The sequence below is a fragment of the Xiphophorus hellerii genome, chromosome 1 (genome assembly GCF_003331165.1).
Source record: "Xiphophorus hellerii strain 12219 chromosome 1, Xiphophorus_hellerii-4.1, whole genome shotgun sequence".
In the NCBI taxonomy this organism is placed as follows: Eukaryota; Metazoa; Chordata; class Actinopteri; order Cyprinodontiformes; family Poeciliidae; genus Xiphophorus; species Xiphophorus hellerii.
The window spans coordinates 4181154-4201980 of record NC_045672.1 but is presented as its reverse complement, the minus strand read 5'-3'; the positions used below and the strand labels follow the sequence as shown (position 1 = coordinate 4201980).

The following is a 20827-nucleotide window of genomic DNA, read 5'->3' as shown; positions in this document are numbered from 1 at the left end:
GGCGTTTTCTCCCAACTTTTGTTGTCGCCTTTTTGCGTCCTAGCTTTAGAGCCACCAGGAGGAGTACGGAGTGTCGTAATTTGCCAACAGCTGACATAAACTGCTTGTGTGGGAGGAAAGTGAACACAAAAACAAAGGATTTTATATCTCTATTTTCAGTGCTTTTTTAGTTTTCTAAGCGCACATTATTGTTCCAGTTGGTTCCAGTTTTTCCCCATTAATTGCTGTTTTTACTTATTTAAAAAACATATTTTCTCAATTGCAGTTTTTCTTATTTTGCTGGGTTTACTTAACTACAATAACCGTAATGATGGCGAAGGCCGTACTTTCAGATGCTATAACCAAAGCAAACTTTTAACGGTCCTGAAGGAGACTTGACAATGGAGAAGGGGTTATAGCGTCTCAGTATCCGCTGATTTCAACCTCGCCTAATCGCTGCATGGCAGAGTTGTTCGCAATCATTTCCACGGTATCATAATACCACCATTGGCTGATGGTAGCAAATAAATGATGAGGAAATTTCATGGCTGGACCTGTTGCACAGGTAGCATCCTCTCAGGGTATCGCACAGGACGTCACTGAGCTCCGTTAGCATATGGTTGCTGAAGCAGTCTATGTGTCTATGTGTGCCTCATTTAAAATAAAAATATGACAAAAGCAAAAGAAATTTTAAAAAAAGCGGAAATTAAAAACAGTTGAAATATCTCCACAGTCCTCGTTGCCAGGTATTCGGCTAAAGAGGCGTTTTAACACGTTATATTCTCTGGACCAACTGAGGCGTGATTCTGACTCCAGTCATTTAGCTCTGGCTTATCAGCAGCAGACATGCCCCACTAAAGCCAAACTCAGTAGAGATTTGCAAAACCCCGAAAATCAAACTATTGAATTGTGTTTTCTGTGGACCTCTGCACTCTGCTGCGCTCTGATAGCAGATAAACGTTTTCCTGTCCACACAGCTGTACAGTATAATGTAGTGTGTGGCTTCAGACTGAGCTGCAGGCAGAGGGAAGTCGGTTCTGGCTCAGCGGCTGCTGCACAGACCACAGCTCTGCTGCAGTGCAGCCTCTCAGGAACCGTCCAGGAGGTTTCCGTGTTGTTGTCTCGCTGACTCACTTCACGCATTACTTACTGGTAAATAAACATTCAGAACATTTTATTAAAAAAAGAGTCAGGTAGGCAGTTCAGAGCTTGACTTTATTTTCTAGAAACATCTTATCTGGAACAGTCAGAGCCGGCCAAAGGTATGTTCAAGTTAAAGCTGCAGCATGTAACTTATACAGAATGTGTTTTTTACATGTTTGTTAAAACTGTCACCATGTCATGACAGTTTTTTATTAGATAATTAGTGAAAAGAGTGATCTCCTCCCTGAGCTACTGCTGCTGAAGAAATGCATGGCTCCAGACCAAAAGCAACTAATCAGGGCCAGGAAGAGGGGCTTAGCGCTGTCTATCAGCTTAGTGTACTCGCTGCTAAATGTGCTAATGGTGGAGAAACAGCTCATCATTACAGGAAAACTTTTCATCCACCTCATGGTGATAAAGTAAAAAATAAATAATAAAGTTTATTTGCAGAAGAAGAAAAATATTTTTTTTTTGTTTCATGCTAATGTAAAAACTTTTAAGTGATGTGTTTATTCATCATTTGTTTGAATAAAGATACCAAAACAAGATTCCGATCAAGATAATTAATTCTATTAAACCTTTACATATCGTTGAGAACACGTGTCCAACTCAAGGCCCGTGGGCCAAATCCAGCCCACCACAGCTTCTTATGTGGCCCTGTAGAATCTAGACAAAACACTAAGTGTGCTTAAATATTATGTTATCAGTCAAATAAATGCAGTTTTCATTTGTTTACTGCTAAATTATATCAATCAGTCCCTCCAGTTTTGTGGAAATTCACGCAAAATCCACAAACTTTTTGCGCTAAAAATTGGCAGTTTATTTTAGATTTTTCTCAGAAATTGCCAAAAATCTTCGTACTTGTACTAAACAGCTTCCTCAGCTTTAATTGATGTCAGATTATAGTCCAGGATCTATACAGCGAGTAATAAAAAGTCACATTTTCAACACAGACACTTTGATTTTATTGAAAAAATTACAAAAAGAATCACAAAATCTTGGCAGGACTGAAAATATTATTATTTAATTTTAAGAATTCATAGATATTTTAACAGTTGGTGAACGGGTTTATTAACACATTCTGCCACAACCGGCCCTTTAAGAGCATTCATGAGCTTGATTTGGCCCAAAACGGAAATGAGTTTGACACCCATGGTTCAGAAGAATCTTCTGGATTTAAAGATGAATAAAAAAACCTCTCGACATATTTTCTCTCTAATTATTGTGGGATTGTCTCTTTCAGCTGCACTGAATCTGAATGGATAGTTTTCAGAATAAACTGGATTGATATAAATTGAATTTGGACTGATTTGGATTCTGCACAGCAGGATATAAAGTGGATGTGATTATCTAACACACAAACAAAGTTTGTAGTGATTTTATTGTTAAATCAATAATAGTCAGTGTTATAGTTGTACAGTGTATATTGAAGTGAGTCAGCAGTTTTTGTTCTTGACTCCATGTAAAGCAAATTGAGTGCTTTGAAAAGATATGCAATGTCAAACACTTTGCATGCAACTTTCTTGTTTTCTTGGCAGGATGCCGTCTTGATAGATTTGAGCATCTTCTTTCTTTTTTTTGTTCGTACTTCAGTTTTTCCTTTGCTAGTCAGTTTCCCCTGGTTTTAGCTGCAGTGAGGACTGGCTATATTAGGCTGGCAGCATGTGTTGCTAGTAGGGACAGAAGACCCGAGGGACTATTGGTCATAGTCACATCTGCCATGCTGGCTCTAACATGACACCATTTACAGCTGATTACCAGAGAATACAATAATCTGCAGCAACTGAGCTTTGGTGGAACAATGTGTACTTTTCATTCTACTGGTATTATGTCATAAAAGCGCTCATTTAGATTCCTAAAATAAATATATACAGTAGCACAGACGGAGCCTGCATTAATATTTCAGCTTTTAAGTCATCACACATTTATGCTTTCTTGGACTCTCTGTATTTAGAACACAGACATAAAGCATGTTCTGTGAATAATCCTAAATCTAATTCAGGTGTGAATACATTTAATAGGCAAGTTTGCTAAAAACAAACAAACAAACAAACAAAAAGATATTTCCGTTCTAGTGGAGGGTGTGTGTGTTTAATCTCTGTGATAAGCATTAAGTTATAAAATTAGCAGAAACCCATTTATTTCACATGAATTGCTATCAGATAACTGTGTTTCTTCCAGGTTGCAGGAGGATCTTTGTGGGAGCATTTTCTGTTAAAGGGGCAGTGTTCTGTATTTTCCAGGCACATGCTGTTTTATAGCACAATCAAGTAGCTATGTTAACTCCACTTGTTAAAAGAAGCTCTAAATATCAAATATGACTTTTCTACTTTGTAATTCAACACTTTGAAAGTGGGCTTCTGTCTCTTTAAGAAACTCCTGCTCGTTCTGAAACTTCAGGAACCTTCAGGAAGTCATCACAGCATCGCTCCTCCATTAACCCTTTAACAACGTTGTTACTAAGAAGTAACTTGTAAAGTGAGCTCAGCAGATGTGTAGTTCCACCAGGTGTTTGCTAATTGCTGCTGGCTAGTCTGAAGGAGCTAAGTGGGGGAGTCGCAGGGTGAGGGGTGCTCTGTAATGCAGAAGCTCAACTTGGTGGAGCTAGGTCCACCCAGGCGAATTGCACAGTTGAATGGTTGCCACGGAAGATTAAAGGATTTCTCAAACATGCATAAAAGAATCAAGGCAACACTCCAGGTGTGTTTGTGATGAGGGAGGCTCTGGTTCTGCTGGAGGTTTCTTTCTGATAAAAGGGAGTTTTTCCTCTCCACTGCTGATGCACAGTATGATGGATTGCTGCAAAGTCAACGACACAACGCAAGTGATTGTCCACTTTTGCAACATGGCCGTCCAGCAAGAGCAAATTCTGAGTCAATCACTTGATGCAATCTGCTGGGTTTCTTTAGAAACATCTTTAGCCAATTTCAATAATAAACTGAACTTGTTCCATTGTTAACAAGGATTGACTGGAATGCAGATATAGCTAAAATTGACCCTTTTTTTAATAGTAAAATAGTAAAATACAGTACCTTGAGATGCATTTTCTTGTGAATTTGCAGTGGGAGTGGTTCAAACAATTCCATATTTCCACTACATTGTTCATTAGAGTAGAAGACTCAATTCAATACAAAAGTTAATGATGAATAAATGTGATCAACATGATGATGTTTTAATATCATGGGAGATCATCCATGTGAAACACATTTTTCATTCAGCCAGACTAATTGTTTGATGGAGGACTGGCGCAGAGCAAAAATTCACACAATATTAATCACATGATTATTACTTTACTTTAATTGAATCCAATGAAACTGAGTTGTTCCAAGATGATGGAAATCCATTTGTCATCCACCCCAGGCTAATTAGAAAGAATCTTTAACTTCTGAATTAAGCTAATGTATTTTTTTTCTAATTGAAGACATTGAGTATTGTCTACTAAGGCAAGATACTGAGTGCTTAAAGCTTCTCTATGGAGCCCTTCTTCCTAAATTCAGAACTCTCCCATCAGGTCCAGTTCTGGTGCCGACAGAAACTCGCCATCATAGCAGCTGATGCATAACACCAACCTTTCCTCATGGTGATGATGACTCATCTATTCCTTCTCTAGGACCTTTTTACTTATTTTATCATAATTAATTCCATCTGTTTCTGTGTTGCATATTCAGAAAATGTAATGGCCGCCATATTGAGTGTTTCCGCTCAACGCTTTCAGACGACAGATTGCGCTCCCTTTGTCTGCAACCTTTATTTATGACAAAATGTCTCTCGAAGAATAAAGATGTCTGAACAGATTTCTGTTTTTAATCAGCAGATCCAAATAAAAATGCTGTCAGTCATCTCTGTTAAAACTTTTGCAGTGAAACTGAGGCAGTCCAGAAATTTTGAAAGGGCTGTGAAAAAAACCCTGCAGTTTATAACTCCACTTTTGTTTTATAACCACCAGGGGCCTCATGTTGTTGTGCTGTGCACAGCAGAAGTTGAGATGTATAAACCCGTGTGCAATCACCGGGCTGCGCACCTTTCCTTTACACGCCCCAATATGAGGAAAATAGAGCGCGCCTGCTGGTCTGTCTTGTCGCCACCCATAAATACATATGTAAATTTGTATAAATACCCGGAAGACTGCCATCACGTGTCCCAGTAACCGTGGAAACGGTTCCTTGCTTTTAGTAAGTTTAAGGAGATCAAATGCTTGTTTGAATAGCAGAGCGTTGAGTCGGGATTCAAAGACAGACATCGTGCCAAAGAGTCCTATGAGTGGGGAGTGTGGACGTTTATTCATGTGTTGAACCAGGTCAACATGCCACTAATTATTTTGTAAATATTAACACTTTAATGCAAAGTTGGCGCTTTTAATGGACTTTCAATGCAACCTTTAGAGCAACTTTGCATTAAAAGTGTCATTATTTACCAAATGACTGTTGTCATGAATGTTCATGACAACAGTCATAAACATTCATAAAGACTCCTTGTTGTTCATGAGAGGCGTTATGTCATGTTTATGACAGTGTCATGTCAGTCTTATGCACAGAGTCAAATAAAGTGTTACCGTGTTACCTGTGTGCTGAGTCCAAACTAATATTTTTCAAAGTCACCTTCACACATAACATTGGGACGTCCATGATAGAAATCCTAAAATTGGACACTTTTTAATTAGAAAAACAAGACTACATTGTAACTCATGGAATTAAAAAGATCATGGAAATTATAAGGAAATAAATCAGGTTAGCTTTCCTCTTCCTGATACTTTGTGTTCACTTTTTTTTATCAACGCTTAATCATGATTCAAGACAGATCTACAGCACTACTAGTAAGTTTTAAATTTTTACTGTCATCTTTGTATTTTAGATGAAATGACGAGAAGAAGAAAAGGAAGATAATGCTAACAGAGAGAAGTGGGCCAATAAGAAACAGTCCTGTAACTGTAAGAGAAATAAAGGAACAGGGAGAAAATGTAAGTTCAGAAATCTGAACCAGAATTTTGAGTCTGCACCTTTCTACCCATCTGTATTCTTCAGACTTTAGGTTATACATTCAAAAATAAATACATCTCAAATGTACTAATTGTATGACAGTCTTTTTCAGCTCCCATTTGCTCTCAATTTAATGTCTTCCTCTCAAAACCTTTGGAGAGGTTAAGAGCTGAACAGATGGATACAATGTCCCATTTAGGAAAGGGCATTCATTAAACGTGCCTGAAGGATGTTTTTTTTAAGGCTTATTTATTTATTTTAGTTTTGAAGATTTCACCGTGATGACAGAAACATACATGTCTGTGCCTGACAGGTTAATTTTCCCACAGGTGGACTGAAAATGAGAGCTATAACATTTAATTTCTTTTTGCAAACCCCCCCACACACACTTACCCTAACACGTTTCAAAGGTCAGGGTGTCCACTGGGCTCAGGACATAACTGTAACGAGGAGGAGGGCATCATTAATTATGAATGTGTTGTAATACTGCACACTGGGAGAAAGAATGTGAGGGCAGCCGAGCAGGGAACCTCACTGTGTTGCTTTATTTCTCTGAATGGCACCACTTTTCCTCTGTCCTACTGCACACACACACACCCACGCACACACCCACACACACACCGAGTCAAACATCTATATTGCAAAGAGAATAGCTACATTACCATTGACCATATAACTGCACAACTTGACATTTTCAAAATAAATTTGCTCAACGGAAACTCACCAATTAAAAAAAAAAAGAAGTTGTTTTTGTTAAAAAAAATTTAATGTCGTTGCTGTCAAAAAGGTTTTTCTGTTGGGATGATGTGTTTTTTTTTGTTTTTTTTTTAGCCATATTGAAATTGATTTATTTAGCAAAACTGCAAGTGAAATACTTTTTTCGAAACACACGAGTCACGTGATCAATAACTGGATGTTGCCACTGACACAAAACACGAAGAAGACGACAATGGAAGGTAGTTGGAGGACGATGGTGTGGCATATTTTTCTAATGACTAAATTGTTAATTATGTTAACAAACATATCCATGTATGATTTTACTTGCCTTTTTTGTTTTCTATGGAAATACCGCAATTGCAAAAATGTGGGGTTTTCTCTGACAGTTTTATGCACACTTGTAATGGAAACGCAGCCAAAAGACCGAATGTGATTATAAAAGTGTTCACCAATGGACTTTTGGTCCATTGGTGAACACTGACATGATTACAGGTTCCCACCCACTCAGTCAAACTCAGCATTCTGAGATGTGTTTAATGTTGTGAAGGGCTCTGTTTGAATCCGAGTAAATTTTCTCCCTACAGCTTTTCAGGGTAGAATGCAGCAGAGGAATTTACCAGTAAGATTGCTCTCTGAGTGGATCAAATCCCACTAACACGCACTAATAAGTGGCTTTTGTCTGCAGTGGAACGGCGTCCAATCCATATTCTGTTCTTTAGTCAAATAACATCAGCGGTCAGGAGTGTTTGTTTCTCAGCTCCTGCTCTGACAGAGAGTGATACAAACACAACACAGTGGTAGAAGTTTAACTGCAGGAATGAGCACAGCTCTATTTAGTTTCCCATTAGCTAGCATTTACAGACGGAAGCAGCTCACTCAGTCTAAAACTGACGGCAGCAACAAGCCATGCTGAGAAAGAAACGGCAAGCTGTGGGGGAAAAAAAACACAAGTATCATTTTTTGTGCTTGTGGAGTTTCAATGATTATTGTGTGTTGGACTGGCTCTTGTGGTTGAATTAAAATGGAAACAAATCAGCTCTTTTTGTTCGCATAATTAGAGGTTTACCAGTGTATCTTCTTTGTTTTGAAGGTTAAAAGGTCTTCCCTCTGGGATGAAGTAATCATCTGTGCACACTGGCATGCAATTTAGGCATGCAGATTTCAATATGGAGCTCCTGGGTTTTTTGACGTTTCTCTGATGATGTTTCACTAAAAAGTGACCACTGATTTTTAACGGAGAATTTGGTAAGATGGCCACACTTGGGGAAAATTGCCAGACATCTTCAGTGTTTTCCAGTCGTGAATAATTGGTTTAGCTGATGATTGGTGGACTTCAAGTTGTTTGAAAAGATTATTATAGACAACTGCCTTTCTAAGGTCATTGCTGATGTCCATCATTAGACCAGAAAACTGTGAAACGACCTGCTTTCATAGAAATGGACACACTGGATCAATTTATTGTACTGTAAAACTGTAGAATTTAAAAGTGACATGAACTTTCTTCTTATCATCACCAGAAAGGAAAAAACAAAGTAAACTGTATTTTTGCTGCACAGCATCAGAAGAAGCAGAATTCCTCAAATAGGTGAATGCTTTCTCTCAAGTCAGCATCCAGAAAGTGCACACTTTGTGACACAGTTACAGAACTGTGGGACACTGGCTTAAAGGCAAAAAAGCTTAACTACTGGAAAGATTTTTTTTCAAAGCTCCTAAAGTCAGTGTCATGGAAGAATTGTAGAAAGAACTGAAAAATGTGTGACCCCCGAAGCTTTCTAACCCGATTCAGCGACACAAAGCCTGTCCAGAGAAATGGAACAATTATATTCTTATTACAAGATATTAGCAGGAGGACACCTGAAACATTTGACCCAGGCTTAAATGATTTAAATGCAAAGCAGGACAGTTCTATTAAGAAACATTTAACCTCCAACTCACCCGGAAAGCGAGGAGAAGCTCAGAAAAGCCTTTTTATTTTCATGTCACCTCTTGTTAAATAAAGAACTGACAGGGTAGGTTTGTGGGAGATAAATGTGAAAATAAGAAATTCACATTCTGTTTGTGCAACGGCGCATATTTACATCTGTCTTCAGATGTTATGTCTTTCTCCCTCGTCTCACCCAGGACTGTTTTTTTTCCCCTTCCAGGTCCCAGAGAGTCTCATCCTCGCCAAAGCCACCAGGAAGCTACGAGGCACGGAGTTCAGAAGTCACAGTGGTGGAGTTCTACTTTTAATTAAAGGTGACGCAAACTCCTTTCAAATGAAAAGACGTCATGTACTTACTGAACTCTCGTAGGGCTTTTTTTTTAAAGACTTGCATTCAGCTATCAAGGATTTCTTTCCCCGAACTGTTGACTCCATCGTTTGGATGTAAATAAACATTCAGAGCTGATGCTGAGGAGTTGAAATATTGCCTTTACCGCCTGGAAGAGTGTTTCTGCCATTGTTGAGACCCAAATAAAGGTCAGTTCTCCTTGATCTTATGGTCACTTTTCTCCTTGGGTTGTTTATTCTTCAGACTCTGGAGTTTTTTCTAGTCAAAGCTTCTGGGTTTCCTCCTCAAACACATCTTTTATTTTTCATAAGGACTACATTTAAACCCAATTTTACTCAAAATAACTTGCCAGGAGGAAGAGGAGGGAACCAAAGCCACAGTAGGGCAGATGGCTTTTGTGCTCCAAAACATCAACGGCTGGATGAATAAAACATTTGGAGAGGGAAAGATTCATGACATCTGGAAGTGAGGAACTTTGAGGACCACTCTGCTCGCCGTCCTCACGTTTCTGTCTGCTCTCCGGCTTGTTTCTCCTTTTTCTCCTTTATTCCACCTTGCTGTACCCCGCGCACCGCTTCGCCTTATCCTGCTCCCATCTTCTCCGCCCTCCGGCTCTCCGTCTCCAGCTCGGCGTGTGATGGTGCGTCCCCTCCTCTCGGCCCTGGAGACATGCCTGTACAGGAGATGGCGGTGAGTCCTGTCAAGTCCCTGCACTGGGAGCAATTCCCCCCCATGTCGCAGCGCCGTGTCTACTGCACGCCTGTATACCATGAGGGCCTGCTCTACGTGCTTGGGGGCTGCAGCGAGACCGGCATGCCCCTGGACAGCGTGGAAGTCCTGGACGTTGAGAGCCAGACATGGAGCCAGCTGCCCCCGCTCACCATTGCGCGGGCGGGGGCTTCAGCCGTGGCTCTTGGGGGACAGGTGATGGTGCTCGGAGGAATGAACCAGCAACAGACCCCGCTGGCCTCTGTGGAAATGTACCACCCCGATGAGGGCAAGTGGGAGACGAAGGCCAGTCTAGGTCAGCCTTCTATGGGAGTCACCGCCGTGGAGAGAGGTAAGGCGGCGGAATCAGTGTTTGAGACGTTTCATGCAGCTGCTCTCTTCTGAGAAGTTGTAGAAATTGCTTTCATGATTTTCGAGATGTTAACTTTGAGTAAAAGTCTGCTGACTTTTAAAATCATAGCATTGTCATATTGTTGAAAGAGTAATAAGTGAACGATAGCTTTGGAACTCTTAGAACTGCCTTGATGCCCGAGTATCGGGCGGGTACTAAAGATAATCTTAAGATATTTTCCTGCCGTGTGTGGTGTGTTAGGAGTGATCTTGTCCGCTCTGGAAGTTGTTGGGACCGCTTTGATCTAAAATAAGATATTCAACATGTTGGATTGTCTTGGCCCGATATCGCAGTATGTATGGTGTCCTCCCAGGGACAAACGATAACACAACACGTTGAGTCTGACGTGTAGCCAATCATAAAGCGAGGTGGCAGAAACATGGAGGGGAATTCTAAATAAAGAAGACAAAGCAACTGGCATGACGAACCAGAAAGTTCGGTGAATGTCGGAGACGTCTTTGTAGTGTCTTTTCTCTATTAAATATAATCCACAAGCCATTTATCGCTATGGCCTCTTCCCAGTCGGCCATGTTTGTTTACTCTGAACTCGTGTTTGGTCTCGAGGTTTTGGGAGATTTTCCATCTGACATCTGCATGTTAGCAAATGAAATCAGTTTGTTTGTGATGTGTTGTCTTTGCTGTTTGAGTTGACGCCACACTGTATGACTAAAATGCAAAAATATATCCAAGATTTTTAAATGTCGTGTGGGGCCTCACAGGTTCTGAAATGGTCTGAGTGAGTGGACCATTTCTTGCAAAAGTAGTAACACCTTGAACTGATTTACATATTGTAATTCTACATCCACAAACCTCAGTGGATTTTGTTGAGACTTTATGGAATGAATTAACATCACATTCATTTGTGCTCACCCCCTTTTCTACCTCGATACCCGTGCGCCCCACCTCCCCTCCAAAAATGTAACCAGTTGCCTAATAAGATTAAAAACAGCGATGTTTGTTTAGAAAAATGAAAAATGTTTGCAAGGCACTTTATCAAAGTCGCTTCGCTGCTGCAATGAGTTTATCTGCATTTATCTGTGGATTCAATCCATCAATAACTACAAATTGCCTCAAGTAGACTAATTAAGAGTTGCAGTGGAGAATCCAGCTGTTTTGGCACAGCAGCACTGACGAACCCAAATCTGTGAAACGCTAAAGTGAGCTAAATAATTCGATACATTCGGAAGAAGTCCCATCAGGGCTTCTAGGGGTTGAAGTGTCTTTTTAGTGGAAGTCACTCATAAGTGGTTAGTGCTGAAAGTCGCTGAGATTTCATGCTGCTCATAAGAAGTGACAAAGCTTTTTCCTCGGAGCACACAGCACCGGCGTCTGAGGCCGGCATCTGGATTGTCAGTTGGTCAATAGTTAAACCTGAGGAAATTGGTGGATATGTCAGTTAATATATCTCTGTTTGTGTCCAGGCTTTCTTGAATGTGGCAGAGGATTTTTCATGTGGAAGAGTCGATCAGCATTCAGTCTGCCTTGACTGAATAAACATACTGGGGCTTAATTCACATTTCCCAGGTGTTTTCTGGCTTTAAGGGGCTAAAGAGTGTATGCTGATTCATAAAACTCTTCCTGTTCACAACGTGGAGTTTTATAGAATATGGAAACTTCTGCTAAGTGCATAAGATGTGGTAGTTTCCTAAAACAATACTTTCAAAATTAGTTTTTGTAAAAAATGTTGTAAGTTTGGCCCAACGTAAATTTATTTGAACCGATGGCTTCTTTCAAAAAAGGGTCAGAAGTCATTTTAGCTGCAATATTTCTAGAAGAAAAACAAACGTATATAAATATAATTCACACTATGACTATACTGACCAGGTGTCGATATTTTTGAATTGATTCCCCAGCTCTAGTCCTGAATCTAATGGAAGAATGAATCAGTCATTTTTTGGTTTGATGCTTTATAATGGATGGGCAGTTTAATTTATTCTTTTTTTTTTTTTACATTGTTTTGAAATTGTTTTATTTTCTTTATTAAATCACTGTTCATACAAAATCCAAATCCAGAAGATGATAAAATGACTCCTTGATGATTCATGCTGGTATTTCCTACATTGAACTCCTTCTTTAATGTCTCCAAAATATATGCTGCATATTGTCCATTTTCTCACTGCATAGAACTCATTGAAGATGATTCTTTACAAGGTTTGGACAATTAGAAAAAAAAACATTTATTGGAAGTCCATTGAAAAATCCAATGAAGCATTAATAAGTAGAGTGAGCTGGTATGGAGCAATAAGCTTAAAATAAAGAAAAGAATTGTGGGAAAGTGATGCAGATGGAGTGAAGAAAACAACCAGCTAACTACATGTTGTGCAGACAAAACTACGTCTGTACAACATCTTTTTAAGTGAAAAAATGTGAAGTTTGAAGTGTTTACATTTTAGACGACTGAGAGCAGAAAGAGTGCAGAGAGAAAACTAGAAGCATGACACACAGGCTGAGGCATTTCCTCCCTGCTGTTTCCTGTGTTTACATGTCAGGCAGCATACTGTTGCCAGCCAACCAGATAAAGTGAAGAATCAATGTGACCTTTCAAGGTAATAGAGAAAGATTGAGGGCGCATTTCTGTGATGAGCCTTTCTTTTTTTTTTCTTCTTTTATTTACCCGCAATATGAACTCGTGTTGAAGGCTAAGAACAGAACACAGGAGCGTCTAAGTGCAATGCTAATCAGAATAACATTTTATGATGTTATTAGAGTCACCAGAGTTTCATGTACTGATGAATGGGGTGATGAATTATTGTACAAATATGTCAAAACATGAAACCATGTCAGTCGTCACACTCTGAAGCATTAGATCAAGTGACTAAAAATCAAGAATTTTCAATCTAACTTTAAAGAAACAATTCAAGATAAATAGGGCACTGAAAGACTTAATGTCTATGCTTTGCTCTTATACCAAGGTGTGCAATTAGTAACAAAATAATATGCGGTAATTTGCAAATCAATTAAACACTAATTTTATAGAAAATACAATAACAAGGTGTTCCCCCATTCTTAAAAGTTCTTAAGTTCATGTATCTAAAAGGAAAGTCTTAAATTCATTAAATAAAATGTAAGTTGGCCTTAAATAAGTTAATCACAGGTCTTAAAATTTGTTGTGACAGGACTATTTAATCTCATACATTGTTTGTGTTTCTCTAGACATTTCTGTCAAGGTAAAGCTATCATTGCGTTCAGATATTTTCATTGCGTTCTGTGGCTCAAGGCTGTTGAAGATACTGGCAACCAGCAGCTAATATACCCTTGCTAGCTAGCTAGCTTTTTTGTGTCTATCATGTGTGATGGGCCTGGCACACAGGGAGCCACAAACAGCAGCGTCAGATGAAAGTCATCATCACTTTGGGTTGATGACGAGACTAGTCGTATGCAGTGTGAAAATCACAAAGTAGATCCCAAGAGTCACAAACAGACCCCAGAAATTTCACAATATTTGCATTATGCTTCATTTTGCCTGTATTACAATCAAGTGTAATATTCAATTATGTTTGATTATAATACAAGAGGATCCCCCAAAAATCCCCTGTATTTCTAGTTTTTTGGCCATAAAAAGATCTTAAAAGGTCTTAAATTTGACTTGCTCAAACCTGCAGGTACCTTGAATAAACCGTAACAGAAGACTTGGCATATATTTTCTCTGTGTTGACAGAAAAAAGAAACATTTTAATAAATGTAAGGATGTCAGATGTATATGACTCTTCTGGTGTTGTTTCATTTTACCAGAACAAAGGCAACAAGTTGCCTGTTTAGTAGGCTGTTAAGTCCCAGATCACTAAGGGTGGAGAATGGCAATACAAATCAAGTTGCTTTGGTTCAGAAAAGTTCTAAATTGCTCACTAATATAATAAAGAAACTTAAAAAGACAAAGTGCCTCTGGGCGATGATAATTCACAAATGCAATAAATCAAAGCAGAGCTCTGTTTATTCCTCTGCAGAAGAAAACAACTAGACTAAATGCTCTTACAATGGCAGCTAAACAAGCTAGTCAATACAACAACAAACAAAGCCAAAATCTATGAAAGTCCGTCAGTAAAGCAGACGCATAAGGTACAAAGAGTAGAAGCAAAGCGATACAGAGAAATGAATACACTAAGGTATTGCTATATGGAATCAGAGTATGGTGAAGTGAGGAATCTGAAATGAAAGGAAATGGATCACTTCATGGGCAGCTGTCTGATAGTTCACAAAGACAGATGAGACGAGCAGTGAAGGGCAGCACCAGGAACTCTGGTCATTGAGTCTGACAGACAGGAGGCGAGATCAACGCCATGTTGTGTTTTATTCACATCCTTTAAGTCTGAATCGCAGCATGGTACGTACTGTAAGTGTCATGTTCATTAGTGTGGGAAACATAAATCTCTCCAGAAACTACTCCATTTTCCTTCTCCAAGTTCATAAAACACATGTAAACAGCCTTGAACTGGTCCAGTGTTTCATGACCAGGAATAAATCCACATTATTCCTCCTGAATCTGAGGTTCAACTGTCCAGCGGACCCTTCCCTCCAGAACCACCTTACCAGGGAGGCTTTGTGAAGCCTGCCTGTGATTCCCATGTAGTTGGAAAATACCGTGGTTCCTCTTTTTGAATACCACTTAACTTTCTCTATATTAGGTCACATAGAAACCACTATCTTCAATCTATTTTGGGGGGGATTTTATATGAGAGATGAAGACAAAGTAGATTATAAATGCCAAGTGGAATATGAAAGGATGCAGATTTTTACACTATTCAATTCATCATCTGAAAATGGAAAGAGTTTGCCAACAACTTCAAACCTCCCAAGACATTGCTGTTCCATCTGAACTGACAAGGTGGACAAGGAGAGCATTAGGGTTCTCCCATACTTCAGCCAAAACTTCAAAATGGTCATCATCTTATTGACGTAGTCACATGACAAAACTTGCATCATCTTGTTTGCGAGGAGGCATCTTATTCCCCTTTTCAATCCCAGGTTCGGGTCAAACTATTTTGGCAGAGCGTTGTGTGATACGTTGTGTGATTGGTCAGAAGTGTGCAGGCATATTTTATGTGGAATTGCACTTTGACAGGAATGTTTATATTTGTCCGTTGCCACTATCCAGGTTTGGCTCTGCAAGTGACATAAATACTTTTGAGGAACTTTTATCAGACATTGAGAAATGACACACATTTGTATGATTCTTCACACACACCTACATAGATTGATAAATGGCTTAAAACTTATGGATGGAAATTGGAAAGTCGTTGTACATGGACGAGACTGTTTGCAGGAAAAATGTGGCGTCCACTCCTTGACCAATATATGTCGTGACATATATTGGAGCAGAAGGGGTTGCCCCAGGTGGTCTGTGCCAGGTATGAAACCTGCAACCACATAACCGAAGTATGGGAGAGCCTTTAATCAGACAAGTGACCAAAAGACTTTTGGTAACACTAGAGCAGTGCTTCCCAACCCTGGTCCTGAAGACACACGGCCCTGCATGTTTTAGGTGTTTCCTTGCTGCAGCTCAGCTGATTCCAATTGATGGTTGCTTAACAACTGTTTGGTGAGCTGCAATCATCTGAATCAGACATATTGAAGCAGGGAAACATCTAAAACATGCAGGGCAGTGTGTCTTCAGGACCAGGATTGGGGAACGCTGGTCTAGATGAGCTGCAGGAAGCTGCAGAGTCAGTTAAGATGATAGCTATTAGTCGCGTCTGCCACAAGTTTTTCTTTTATGGGAGATAGGCAGGAAGAAAGTCATTGTATGAAGTTCTGTTTACAGTTTGCCTCAAGCCCTGAAGGGGATACAGCAAATATGTGGAAAAAAAGGTTTAAATAGTTTGGCCTAAGTAGAAAACAACACTGTCTAACACTACACCGATCTGTTAGACACACATGGAACCAAATTCTACCTTGATGTGTGCATGTTTTGCTAAATTGCAAAGCACAATACTTGTGAAAGTGAACTAATCCTCGGCTCAAGGCAAAGTCAGTGTGTAAACAGTGTGTGTTTACACACATACACACACACACACAAAATGATGCCAATATATTTGTACTGACAGTTTGACAGGACCAGTAGGAGGAGAAAGACACTGTAGGCATTGGAGTGTGGGTGTTGTGGTGGCTTGATGGTGTTACACATGCCAAAAACCCCCAAAACTAAACAAAACAAAAAAACAAAACAAATGTGGTGTTTGGTTGGATTTTGCCAAGGAATTTTTGAGATCACTGTCCAGATGTTGCTTATTTTGGGTAACGTCTTGTTACGTATTTCTATGAACACAAGTCAACAGGACCTGGCCAATGCACACATCCCCTTATTCGTAGTACTTTTTGGTCTGTTGGATTAGTGTTCCACTCAGAATCATGCAGTTTTTATTCATGAAAAAAAGGAAAACAAACTTTGAGTAATTTTTTTTTTTACAAAGAACTAATCAATTTTATTCACGATGTTTGAGGAATAAATTGTCCAAATATGGATAAGAAATTTTATTCATACTTGATTTATTCAGAACAAGTATCACTGTCGACGTTTCTTTACTGTATGTTGTGTATTTGACCCCAACTTTAAAATCTGAGACCCCTTTAGTGGTGTGCAAAACCAGTTTTATGATGCATTTTCAGATATCAAAAATAATATGTGGTCATCACATAACATAAACTTCTTGTTATTCTTACACTGCTCTCCGCTTCTGTGGTAATGTCACCTCTTATTAACATCATTTCGTTGCACCACGTCTCGCCCTGCAGTTCAGTGGAGATTTATTGCCACCAGGTTGTTTATCTTCTTGTGCTTCCAGTTTTATAGGCAACTAACATATTCTACTTGGGTTGCTATGACATTTACAGGTCGGATTTATATTCAAAGGAAAGCAGCCCATCCTCGGTGTGGATGCAGTGCATCTCTAATTAAGAAAAGTGATAAACTATGACTTGGACAAGAAGAGTCGAATGAAACAACTTTCAAAAATCTAATATACATTTTTAGTAAATGGGTGTGATGTTATAAATAAAATAAATGTTTTAACCCTTAAACCACAAAAATAGGAAAGCAGAGATGATCATAGCTACATGAAATAACTACTGATAAGGAGGGGGTGCATAGGGACCACAACCGTGGTGAAAAGCTGAAATTTGCGACCATTTTAGACTCCTCAAAAAATGCTTATAACGGCCAAGTTTAATAGTTCAAACACCAAATATACCTTAATATACACAGTGGAAACCACCCTGGCACTACCACAGTCCTTGTTACCTTGCTGTTGGGGGAACAACCAAAAAGGCACCAAGGAAAAGGAATGACGTTCCTAGATTGGTTGTTTTGCGAGAACTAGCCATGTTAAGTAACACTGTCCAAGGTTTTTCAGCTTCCCAAACTCGATTTCCTTTCAAATATTTTAGCTATGTTCTACAAAAAAAAATCTGCAAGTAGGCAGGTCTTCTGCAAACAATTGAGTTACGTTCCCTAAGAGAATCTGCATATACTGTACAGAACCGTGAAAAGATTGGGGTTCACTGTGCGACTGAGTAGTCAGTATGCGTTTCTACTGACCATGTAATTGCACAGATTGGAATTACAAAAATAAATTTGCTTAATGGAAACCTGCCAATTTTGAAAAAATTTGCTTTCCGTTTTTGTGCTAGTATGAGGTGGTTTTTCAGCTGTATCAAAATCAGTGTAATTCGCAAAACTGGAATGTCACATGACCAACAACCGGATGTTACTACTGGTGGAAAAGACAAAGCAGAAGACAGGAAGTGGTAGGATGACGATGGTGCATTTCATTGTTTACTGGTATTAGATTTATGCTGACGATGGGAGTGAAAAAAAGTAACAGAATAATTTAAATCAGAATGTTGTCAGAATAATGTGTTTGACTCTTAGTAATTGCAGAATAATATTAATTTTTTTTGTTTTAGTCTTTATTTCACAAATTTCCTTAATAAATATGTATGGTTTATTTCAAGAAAAGGTTTTTACTCTGTCTTTATAAAAGCTGCTTTGTGCTAACCCCTGAACATAGGAGTAAATATCTGGTACTTTAACTATAAAAAAACAATTGTCATATGAGGTAAAGAACATTATTAGGTGTCTTCGTTCGATTGGTTATTCAGGTTTTGTGGCTCTCGAGGAATTTCATTTTGTTGGCTTCAGGACATAAACGGCTTTTAAAGACTGTTGCCCGACGAAAACATTTGGTTTTTCGCTCTAGCGAAGATTATAAGTTAGATTTTGCCCTGGACTTGGACTAGGCCATTCTAGCTGTTTGATCCAAGCTATTTCATTGTAACTCTGGCTATATGTTTAAGGTTCTGTGCAAAGAATGAAATATGGTTTATAATTTTTAGTTAACTTTTAAGGACCTGGTTGCTGCATTTTTTTCGTATATTTTCACAATTTAAGATGATTTGAGACTTAAATCAGTTTAATTTATAGGGATTATCACGTTATGTTTACAATAAGTCCTGATGTGATTTCTTATTGTAAATATTTTCATTTGGCAAATTCCATGGAAAAGTGATTTTGAATGTCATATTTTTATAATTTATGTGCTTTTGGAATTCCTCTCTTTCCCCTCCTGTTTCTTCACCCCTCGCCCCTCAGCCTCCCTCGCCGGTCGCCCCCTCACTGTTTCCCTGTCTGTCTGTCAACTTGCTCTGCGTTTTTTTGGGGTTGAAAGACCAAGCTGGTATCGCTGTTGCCTGGCAACAAGTGTGTGATTGCCGTGTTTGTTTTTAGACTAATCAGAGGTGGTATGTGAGTTATAGTTGCACATGTCTGAGAGTGTGTGTGACTTATGCAAAGCATGCTTTTCAGAGAGTGTGTGTCATGCCTACAGTGAAATGCGGAGGCATGTGTGTGAATGTGTGTTCTCCTCCTTTCAGCTCTCTCCTGGTGCCGTTTCATGTTATGTCTTTATTCCTAAATCCAGCTGCATAAAGAGTCCATATCCACTGTTTCTCTATATTCCTCTGTGTGTGTGTGTGTGTGTGTGTGTGTGTGTCTTTGGGCTTTGGCCCTATTATGCCACATTTCCCCCCTAACCTCTTTGCGCTGCAGGTGTTGGTTTCTGCACCATGGAGCTTTTAGGCCTCGTCCCTAATTGTCGCAGAAGCGCAGCTCAGAAATATCATACCGCTACTGTACCGATGAGTCTAATTTCCTTCTGCTTTGCTCTGTGATTAATGACTGCTGGCCTCTGCACAGTGAAGTGCGAGGCGCCTTGCAGACCGACTGAGTGAAAGGCGACTCTGCTCCACAACCCAGTCAGGCTCCTGAGAAATATAAAGTTGTTTTCTACAAGGCACAAGATAAAAGTGTGCTGTCAAGGCTTCAAAGTGCTGCAGGAGAGCGTTTGTTGAGGAAAAAAAAAGAGGTGTGACATAGAAAAAACCTCCTAAGATAGAGGCTGTAGGCTCTGTTGAGAAAGCAGGCTTTAATAGTGGTTACACTGTACAGTCTCAGTTTCTCCCTTCCGACAATCGTAAGGACACGTCGATTATCTGGATGACTCTTAATCCTCTCACGGTCTCTAGAGATGGTGTCATTTGGACCCCACAAATTTTTTCACTTTGTGCGCGGTCTGGTGGCGTTGCACTGATCCCATGTGCGCTTTCCCAATGTTTTCTATTGCGCGTGTGTAGTTTCGGAAATTATTGGTCTGACGGGACAATTCCCCCTGCTTCCCATGCTTTCTGACCGTGACATTTGCTCTGCTCCTCCTCAGCCATGGGAGGTGGAAGCTTAGAAACTGCAGCTCTGAGGAGGGGCTCTGTCTTGAAGGCGGGGCTAGGACCACCAACGCATTTTGCACAGCTGAATGGTTGCCATGGAGATTAAAGAATTTATCAAACATGCATGAAAGAATCAAGGCAACACTCCAGGTATGTTTTTGATGAGGGAATAATAATATAATAATTATATAAAACTGAAAAATGTTTGCTTTTACATAATACTGCCCCTTTAAGAAGGTATAACATGTAACTTCACTATGTTTGAGTTAGATTTCATGTGTTGCTAGAACAACACTCTACAGCTTCTAACATGTTTCCTTCTTGCCATCGACTTTGGCCACACAGAATTTTGCTTGGAGGAAATGAAATAGTCAATTTTGACCTAATCTAACTAGAACATATTTCTTATGTTTTATATGTTTGAAGAGCCGCATTCTTTAAAGTCTGGAGCCCCGTTTCCCCAAAGAAATACTAAATCAGAACTTTTATGCAGATTGTATAAGCTGTTTTTTAGGTTGGTTTTCTCTGTGGAATCTTTGTCCCCAAGGACAGCTCAGCAGATTAAAGTCACACTGGTTATTTACTTTCTTACAATTCTTTGCAGTTTACATCAAGGCAGCCAGACATTCTAGTGATCTTTTAAAGTGGTCTCAATCACTGGCCCCCAGACTTTCTGAAGGAGTTTCAAACGTCTATGGACTCTCTTGCAGCAGATTTAATAAGCAGGGCTAGATGTTTCTTAATACAACTTTTGATGCATTTTCAAATTGCAACATACAGAATATAGTGTTAAAAAAGAGCTAGGCAGTAAGTTTGAAACTTCCTGTTGTTCAGGTAGACTATTTTAAAACCCACAACGCTGAGCGTAGCGTTGTCTGTACAAGGAATCAGTCTCCGATGACAGC

General features: G+C 39.4%; 1 protein-coding gene across 1 annotated transcript in view; it reads left to right on the top strand.

Moving 5' to 3' along the window:
* Positions 1–20827, top strand: part of klhdc8b (kelch domain containing 8B) — a 159664-nt gene that overhangs the window by 22670 nt on the left and 116167 nt on the right. Inside the window, exon 2 of the mRNA XM_032568894.1 lies at positions 8960–10148. Coding sequence (XP_032424785.1) covers positions 9758–10148 — 391 coding nt within the window. The 5' untranslated portion in view covers positions 8960–9757. The remainder of the gene's footprint in view (positions 1–8959; positions 10149–20827) is intronic.